The sequence below is a fragment of the Cataglyphis hispanica genome, chromosome 16 (assembly GCF_021464435.1).
Source record: "Cataglyphis hispanica isolate Lineage 1 chromosome 16, ULB_Chis1_1.0, whole genome shotgun sequence".
Lineage (NCBI taxonomy): Eukaryota > Metazoa > Arthropoda > Insecta > Hymenoptera > Formicidae > Cataglyphis > Cataglyphis hispanica.
Window position 1 is genome coordinate 2,195,874 of NC_065969.1, and position 10,238 is coordinate 2,206,111.

At 21.4% G+C, this 10,238-nt stretch overlaps 1 protein-coding gene across 4 annotated transcripts in view; it reads right to left on the reverse strand.

The window, feature by feature from the left end:
- LOC126855567 (thyrotropin-releasing hormone-degrading ectoenzyme-like) overlaps nucleotides 1-10,126 on the reverse strand; it is a 21,297-nt gene extending 11,171 nt beyond the window's left edge. The window contains exons 1-13 of one of the 4 annotated variants that reach the window (XM_050603353.1): nucleotides 10,007-10,126; nucleotides 8,559-9,055; nucleotides 7,533-7,979; nucleotides 7,136-7,322; nucleotides 6,400-6,526; nucleotides 5,961-6,042; nucleotides 4,757-5,127; nucleotides 3,729-4,009; nucleotides 2,547-2,749; nucleotides 2,018-2,383; nucleotides 1,863-1,932; nucleotides 1,661-1,759; nucleotides 920-1,453 (exon numbers count right to left, since the gene is read on the reverse strand). In XM_050603353.1, the coding sequence (XP_050459310.1) occupies nucleotides 1,325-1,453; nucleotides 1,661-1,759; nucleotides 1,863-1,932; nucleotides 2,018-2,383; nucleotides 2,547-2,749; nucleotides 3,729-4,009; nucleotides 4,757-5,127; nucleotides 5,961-6,042; nucleotides 6,400-6,526; nucleotides 7,136-7,322; nucleotides 7,533-7,979; nucleotides 8,559-9,034 (2,838 nt within the window). In that variant the 5' untranslated portion in view covers nucleotides 9,035-9,055; nucleotides 10,007-10,126 and the 3' untranslated portion in view covers nucleotides 920-1,324. Of the gene's footprint in view, nucleotides 1-919; nucleotides 1,454-1,660; nucleotides 1,760-1,862; nucleotides 1,933-2,017; nucleotides 2,384-2,546; nucleotides 2,750-3,728; nucleotides 4,010-4,756; nucleotides 5,128-5,960; nucleotides 6,043-6,399; nucleotides 6,527-7,135; nucleotides 7,323-7,532; nucleotides 7,980-8,558; nucleotides 9,059-10,006 lie in introns of those variants that run through there. The other 3 variants (XM_050603354.1, XM_050603356.1, XM_050603355.1) reach the window with 3 other exon arrangements.
- Between the last annotated feature and the right edge of the window lie 112 nt (nucleotides 10,127-10,238).

Here is a 10,238-nt window from a genome sequence, read left to right on the forward strand (position 1 = left end):
TTTTAATTTTTTAATTTTTTTACTCAGGTTGCCCGTAGTATAAACTGCAATTAATTAGAGCAATTTGAATACGATTTAGAGTGCCAAAAATTATATATAATAATTATTAGTTTTGACAATTATCAATGTTTTTATAAATCTCAAACTGATGAACTATTTCGCGAAACATGGAATTGAATTTTTATAAATACATAAAAATTTTAAACCTTTATATGAAATATAGAAAATAATGGATAACTATTATTTATCATGATTTGAAACACAAGACCATTTTCAAAACTTTTTTGATGGAATTTTGTCAGACATTAAACAAACCATTTAAATCAAATGAATAATGATGCAGCTGTCACAATACCCAGAATTTTGAAATTCAAAATTAAGAAATATTTTTAATAAAATAAAAAGCGTGTGTGCTGAAAATTTATTTGTTTGTGCGTTATTAATTTATTAATTAAATAAACTAAACATTAATAATACGTTAATAAAATACATTGTAAGCAAAACTTTAATAAAATACATAAGTAAATACATTGTAAACATTAATAAAATACATTTCAGTTTTTATAACATTTAAAATATCTATAACATATATTAATATAACAAAAATTTGTTAAATACATATATATGTATGTAAATAATAATTATGTACATAGTATTATTATATATATAAACATTAATAATAATTTTTTATTATAATAAAATTACAAGAGATGTGCTATATAATATGTTACATTAATATGTATTATTAATACGCATTATTATAAATACGCATTATATATAAATATTATACATTATAAATATCAATATATATATATATATGTTAATATATCAATTAATAATTAATACAATATCAAAATATATATATATATTGATCTACATATATTAATAATAAACTTAATAAAAATGTTAAGATGGATATATAAGTATTAGAGAATAATATTACAGATATGAAAAAAGTTAAAAATATAGAAAATATAATTAAAATACAATTTAAAATACGATGGTACATTTCGATACATTAATGATACATCACGTTTGCATTCTGTAGACAAATTTGTTTTTATAATATTTATAAAATATATTAATCTACATATTAAAAAATCAGAATTTGTCATTTACATAATAAAATTTAATATGATTTAAATATCGCAAAGCGATAAGAAAAACGCACGCATGAAATGATCTTTGATGCAAATGAGTATCATATTATTAATGCATCTAAGTGGACATAATTAAAATATTAAATATATGGCGTACAAAAAATATTTTTCAAACAGATATGTTGAGATTACGCTGAGATAAATATTACTATTATTAGTTTTCATTAAGCAATTAAATTGTTAAGATACTTTACATTAGATTCAATTTGTTGAGAACGTATGTCCAGTTTGATTTGAATTTGTTTATATAATTGTTCTTCTTCTTTCCATTCTATTATCATTTTCGTAGCAATCTAGAATAAAGCATTTTTATATTAATCATTAATAAATTATTAGAAAAATATAAAATAATAATTTTTGTTTGTTTATTTAAGATATTGTAACACAATACCAAAATACATTTTATGAAAATAAAAATTAAATAAAATAAACGATTAATAAGCAAATACAGTAGTATTAAATAAAATACAATAGTTTTAGTAATTGTATTTAAAATTTACCTTGAGAAGTCCACCTGAAGATTCTTTCAAATTTTTCTGTATGTTATTTATTACATAATTTTTCGATTCCAGCAAATGATTATCCAGAAATTCTTTTACCTACAAAACAGATTATTTTAATATTTATCAACTTTAAAAAATAGTTTCTTCACTTGCACTAAGAATCACATTTTAAGTTTATATAAGCATAAACAATTTTCACCTCTTTGATTTGTTCCATAGAATATAAATGATTTAATAAAACTGTAAACATTACAGCTATTTTGTGTTTCCTATAAAAGAATTAATTAAGTGAGATTTATATAACATAAACATAAATTTATGAGTAATAGATTTATGAAAAAATTGTCAAATTACTGTGGTCTTAGTTCCATAAATTTGTTGAATATAAAGTTTAACATTTGATCTTTATATTTGATCTTTAATATTTTATTTCTCGCGTAGTTCGCAATATTCAAAAGAAAAGCGTTATCATAATGATCGCTAAAATCTTTTAGCAATATAATCGATGTTTTATTATTAGTTCTTAGAAAATTTAGAAAACTTCTTATAAAAGCTGGATGCTCAAAGCAAGCCAGATATTCTAAAACTTTAATTTTAAAGTTTTCTTTTTTCATATAATGTTTTGACCACCAAGTAGAATTTTCATAATTAATAATATTAGAATGGGACATTAATTTTAAACCATTACAATATGTCCATTTTTTCCACCACGGCAACAATCTGCGAGATCAAACAAAAAATACAATTTTGTTATAAATATTCAACGTATTTTGTTTTTGTATCTTGGCCAAGCAATATTAACAAAATATATAAACATAGCAAAAAAAAAAGATATTTACAAAAAGATTGGACTAAAAAAGATTAAATATATGAAAAAAAATACTTGTATTTTTCAGGATGTTCCAGATGTCGTTTTAAAACACGATTGGCCATTTCTTGGCACTTGTAGTCATCCAAAAAACACGCCCATTTTGCAACCTCATGTATTAAACGTTTTTTAAAATCGTTATCATCAGAATTATCATTAAAAATTTCTTCGGATTTAAGTTCTTCAAATAATTTATTCAAAATAAGTCGCATTCTTTGCTACAATAAAAGAGAAACGATAAATAACTAAATTTTTTTTTTTTTTTTATAATTGATAAAATATATTTAAAATCAAATAAAATTAAATAAAAATAAAATTTAGAAATTAAACATTTTTATCATTATAAAAAAAAAATATATATTTTATGTAAAAATAAGGTGACAAAGTAAGTTAGAAACGGCAAATTGCTAATTTTTTTACATCTAAATAGTGACAACTTTGAATGTATCCATATAAAATTATGTAACCAAAATATGCTTTACACAAAAATTTCTTTTCTAAAAATTACATAATTATAATAAATACTTTTATTGTATAAAATTATTATATGAAAAATAAATTTAAAATATATGTAAATACGTATTAATATACTTTCCATTTTCTCATTGTACCTTTTTTTATAAAAAAAAATAAATAAATAAAGTAAATGATGGCATAAATTAAGATGAATGAAATGATGTCATGTACGTGCAAGATAAATCATGAATAATTATTTCTTTCTGCTTTTAATTTCCAATTTAAGAAATGTAATTATAAATAATTGTTTTTGGTTTGCCTTTTTGATTTTAATATTTAAGATTTTATTATAAATAAAATTGTTTCTTCTATCTATATTTGTATTTTACGTTGATCAAATATTCAAACGTTAATATAAAATTAATGCGTAAAAATGTTTGGTTTACAGTTTCATACAAAATTCATATAAATTATATTAATTTCATTAATTTTGTTTATATTTGTTATAATTCATACTTCACAGATATGTGTTTCAATTTTTATAAAAAGTTTATGAATTTAATTCTTTGTGAATAAATTTTTTATTAAATCCAAATTGAATAATGTAACAAAATATAATTAAACTTTTTAATTACATTTTTCTTTGACATTTGACACGTGACAATTATTAATACGAAATCAATATTATATGTTTAATGCAAATATTATGTACGCAATATATAAAAGTTTATTAATATCTACCTTGAGTCTATCACTTTTTTCTTCTGGAAGTAGAAAGATGCTCGACATGTATTCCAGAGCTTTAAACATAGGATACCATGCCACAAAATCTGTTTCTCGTTTTAGATATGCTGTAATCATCCCGAATACAAGAGGATCGAGTTGTTTCGTTATCGTAAAATGAAAAGCGTCATCGATAATTTGAGCACGATTGAGAACGTGTATATTTGTGTAATTCTCAGAATCAAGATAACGTGCAATTCTTTTCCAATTCCCTAAATCGTAATTAACTCGATAATATCCTGTAAAAAACATATTTGAAGATCAAAAATTTAATTACAATTTTCTGTCAATTTTTATTTGTTTCGAAACACATATGTCATTGCGCAAATATTATTCTATTTTACAAAGAGAGAGAGTTTGTGCCAATAAAAAGTGATTTACATATTTTACTAATAAATAATATATTTGATAATATTTATGTATATTATCAAGAAAATTAAATTGTTAACATAATTAATCATATTGTCGTTTGATATAATGTGCAGAAATAATGAGTTAATTCATGTATATGTGTCGATATAAATTTTCAATTTTACTTTAAAGAATTAAATTAATTTAAAAAAATATTATTTTTTTATGTAAAATATAAAGAAAATTACCTATAATTTTATTTTTTTTTAACGAAATAAATTATCAAATTATAACGTGTGTATTTTATATATTTATACAATATTTATAAGAAACTTTATTAATTTATTTTGATATATATATATATATATATATATATATATATATTAATATATATATATATATATATATATATATATATATATATATATATATATATATATATATATATATATATATATATATTAATAACATAATTATAATAGAATATTTTTAAAACATAATTTACAATTATATTTATATGATGAGTAGACTACTTTAAAAAATTTATCAAATGATATGAATAAAGTAAATAATATAAAATATCAATACAAAATACACAAAAAAAATATATAAAAAATAAATTAGTCAATATTTACCAAGTTGTTGTAGGTTGAATATCACCCAATCCTCTATTCTTAAATTCCAATTACTTAAATGAAATGATCTTTTCCTGTTTAACCAATAAAGACGTACTGAATCGTTAAAACTGAGATCGGACTGTATAGTATATGTCAGAGGTATGCAATAATGATATGATGAATTATAATTTTCTATTAATATTTCCATCTTGCCAGAAAGATCATAATCTCGGTTGACACTTATAGTAGGATAATGCTTTTGCTTTGTCCATGGATCTATTATTTGAACGATGTCGAATATTTCTGTTTTATATTTTCTTGACATACTCACATCTTTGTGGTTCATAACTTCATTCAAAGATCCCATCAAATTGTTGTAATTTAACTTGCTAAATGCACAAAGTTTTTAAATTTTAATAAATGTGTTTTAACATTAATATATGTGTTTTAGAGAAATTATAACGGGATATTATCAGAATATATAAAATTGCTTAATTTAAATATACTTTTTAAATTTTATGTTTATTAATTATTATCATATATCATAAAATATAATTCTTTTTTTAAATTTAATACTTTCTATTTAGAAATAACAAAATCTAATTAATACTGTAAAAGATAAATGTATATAAATGTGCACGGAGAAAAAACGTTATTAATGTTTTTTAATTAATTAAATTTGTTCAACTAATTACTATTTCCTTGTATTTCTTTAAGATAAATATAGTCATGTTAGATTTAATATGTCCTTTCATTTGACTTAAATATTTCAATATTTTAATTAAAGAAAGAAAAAGAAATATTTAGAAACAAAAAGAAGTACTTAGTTGAACAAAGTTAAGCAAATTAACAACCTTTTTTTTCTCAGTGTGCTAAAACAATTATATTTGAAGTAAGCAAAATTGCGTAAGATTTAAATACTATAACATAAATTAAAATAATAATAATTGCATTGATTAAGCTCTCCGATTAGGGCAAAAAATATAGCAAATATTATCTGCAGAATTGTGATAAAATTTGGAATAATAAAAATAAATGCAACAAGTAAAAGAATATTTTACAAAAAATTATTTTGTTTTGTATATAAGCGTGAAGATGATCAATTGTGAGAAAAATAAAATAGCACTATAAGCACTATAAAGCATAAATTATAAAATTATTATATTCAACATATTTAGTTTTCTATTGCATATTAACTATTCTAATATAATATATTACTTACTTGTTTATTATATATGAGCGCATAAATCTCCAAAATATTTGTTCAGAAAGTGCGATTTGTAACAGCCGCAGCATAATAGATACTATAATAATTTATATCATAAAAAATCAGATTAATTATTATTTACTACATATATATATATATATATATATATATATATTTATTATATTTTATATAAATAAATTATTGCATTTATTTGTGAACATATTTAATTTGCTAGAAACTTAATTTTATAAATATCAGATACAAATATATGAATTTAAATATATATAAAGGGATGCATATTTAAACACATCCATAATATAATAACATATTTTATAATAAGAATAATATATATATGATTATGATATTTAATTCGATTTTGTCAGCATTCGTTTTTCTTATTTCTTTATAACATTTATGTTCACAAAGCAAGCAATTCTCAATTATTGCTATATACCTTTAATGCAACGGGGAAATTCATAAGAACTGTTGAACGAAGGTGTATTATAAGAAGTGTCGAAATCAAGAACTTCGTGAAAAGATTGTACCATAAACAGATTCATTAAGTGGATATGTGGGAGTCCCTATTAAAAAAAAAATTTGCAGTAATTATATTAATAAAATCACAAAAAATGTGCACGTTTGCAACACGCACTAACGCTGCTACTTTCTAAACATCTAAGAAAAAATTATTGCGTTTACGTTTATGTTTTTAAAATATATAATAATTATGCTTCTTTTTAGAATAATGTACAGTATATATTTTTCATTAAAGATACTTTTGCAATAATTTTAAAATTATATTACATACATAAACATTACAGTATCTAATGTAAGTATGTATAGGTATAATTTTTTATGTACTCATCTATTCCATTATAAATTTTATAATAATATTTAAAACTTTCTAATAAAATTAGCATAAAATGATTTTAGCAAAATAAATAATCAAAATAAAAGAAATATTTGATATTGTCTCAATATACATATATTCATTGTAAAATTATTTTTTCTAAAGAAAAATTATTTTTTAGAAAATGTCAAATCTTTTTAGAAGAAATAATATGTAATGTAATATGTGATATAATGCGTGATGTTTATGTTTATAAACATGATGTATATAAAAATGTTAAAATTATGTAAAGAATATGCGACACATAAAACAATTTTAAATAAAAATACTTTAAAATAACCTTATCGACGGCATCGATTCCTAAAAATCTAATAAGACACTCGTTAAACCAAAATAATGTCGATGCCGAAATTAAATTATAAACTTTATAAAACCATTCCTGTGACATTTTATATGCTATTAGATGAGCTATCTCGATTTTATGACCAACAGGTTTTAACTTTTTATTATAAAAAATGTCTTCCTCTCTGAAAATAATAAAAAAAAGTTTCTCATAACGTTTCTCTATGTTATTAAAATCTTGCAACTTAATAATTATACATGTATATCAATATATTAGGTATATTAACTACAAAATATTTTATTTAAAATATTAAATTTGCAATCTGTAATTTGTAATAATTAAATTTTGTATAAAAATATAATTAATTAATATATTTTTTTAATCGTGTACTTACCTATAAAGAACTGCTCCCCATAAATGCACCATACCATTATCTGGAAAATTTGGAATCGCAAAATGATTCACTTTCGAAATTAGGTCTATACGTTTCCATTTTTTTTCTAAGTGCAATGCAGCATGATGAATAACTTCTTCAGCAAATGCTATGCCCAAAGCGGAAGAATTTCTATACCACACATTTGCAATTTTATTAGTAGGCTTGTTATAAAAATTAGTCACTATTCCTCCTATGAGATAAGTAGGCAGTGAAGGTGTAGTTCGGAAATGTGTGAATGTCATGCCTTCATCATCATCTTCCACTTTTTGTACCGCCATATTTGATATAGCTACGCATTTACGATAATGCTTTATAGTAATTTTAAAGGTGGCTTCCAAAAGTTCGCTCAAGCAGGGAAACACTTGTCGGGCCGCAAATATATCGGAATGCGTTGGCATTACCCACCTATTATTATACATTACAAGAATCAAATAACAATGAATTTTCAAGTATTAAAAGAAATATTATAATGATTTTAACTGTTAATCACACTTTAATACAATATCTTGTGTTTCTTTGCATAATATAAAATTTTTTTTTTTATATTATTCGAAAATAAATTGAATTATTTTTAATCTTTCAAATTTAATGTAACAAAATTTTTTATAAAATTATATATTTTAGAAAATAGAAGAAATATTATAAAGAAAGCTTTTCATATTAATTAAAACTTTATATTCATCAATATTATCATATAATATGTTAATACATGAATTATTTTATCTACATTTTCATGCATTTTATGATAAAATCAACAATTTGAGTTCTGATTTATATATACATATATACATACAGAATTGGTCATATATAACATATATGGTTACATACGCATATATATATATATATATATATATATATATATATATATATATGCATATTAAAGCTAATATAGCTTATACACAGCGTTTGTATGTGTATATTTGCGTTTATAATAAATAATGTTTACAAGTTAATGACATACATATATTTTTAGCAGTTACTCACCATTTATATTCTTGTTTGTAAAAAGTTGTCAACTTTGTATCTGGATTTATAATATCATCATATTTCATATTCAAAATATAACGTCCTGATGATAAATAATTTCTAAAGAAAATCTGGACAGTTTCATTCGTATTCTTATATAAATAATTTATCGGATAATCAATAATTTCTGTATTGTTCCAGGAAAATCTTGGCGGATTATCAGTCAAAGTTACATCATTTAAACATTTAATTTTTGAATACAGTGTTAGATATTGCGTTGGTACAAGAATCGTAATGCTAATATTACATTCGCCGTAGAAAGTATTTCGTTCCATGTCTGGTTCAAGTTGAATATTATAGTGTTCCGGTATTATTTTGTGAAAGTCACGTAAATTTTTTTCACATAGTTCAATTTGTGTATCAGTGAAAAAGACCTTTGCATTGATAAATGTTAAACAATAGCTAAATAACAATAGCTTCAGAAATATTGTCATGTTAATTGTTGCCTCAGATACCTGCTGAAACATATCTTTGTTAAAAATAGAACAAATAAGGAAACTAAATTTAACAGAACTCTCTTCCTTGCTAAACTTATCTAATTGAGATAACATTTTCGATATATATTTTGATATACATTTAAAAAATAAAAACATACATTTAATTATAACAAAAACTTAAGCAGGCTATTAACTCTTGTTAATTAAAAAATCTAATAGCACATTTTTCAGCTTTAATGGAAAATCGCTTTGAATTTACGCAATAAAGAAACTGGAGCTATGTGGTTTAATGTATTATTTTATAAGCGTTTTTCAAAGTTACACGTTGTATATTTTGTTTTGCCTGAATCTGTCCTTATGATCAATACAATTCTGTTTATTTTTTCTGTATTGTATATGTAGATGTAGGTCTTATCTATGTTTACTTATTTAGAAAGATTAGCGTTATCTAAACTATATTTAATACATCTTCTCATAAATAAATCTAATCAAATTAATTATTCTTTTAATTATTCTTTTTTCCTTTTTTCATATTTATTATAGTACGTATATATTATATTTTATATTTTTTATTTGTTGTTATTATATAACTACTTTTAATTTTAATATATTTTAAAACTATATAGTAGATTTTAATTGTAAAATATAACATTAAGTAAATAGGAGTTTCACATTTTTAATAGATAGTAAATAAATCTTTAACGTTATATTTGATATCTGTGATATAAAATAAATGTAATTTTAAATATATTGTAATAATATAATATGAATTTCTGCTGATTATATTTCTGATAAATTCTTTGATAATATCTTTGATAATCTCTCTGTAAAATAAATATAAATCTGAAAAAAGTTTTGCTTAAGAATTTTGCTAAATTTTATATTTTATTTTTGTAAGCCAAGATATTCGAACACGTACGAAAAAAAGAAAGAGAAAAAAGATAAAGTATTTTAATTTTAGTAACTTACTCTATATGTTGAAATAAGTGTACCAAATGTTTGTAATAATTAATTGTAATAAATTGATGCACTATCATTAATATCACACTGTGGTCTTCATGATTTTATCATTCCAAGAGACTATCGAACACTAATAGTGTTCGGTACATGACATTACAATAAATACGTATGTTATGTCAACAACTTCTAACATTGTCAACATTTATCTTTATGATTAATAACCGTTATTGTTAGAATAAAT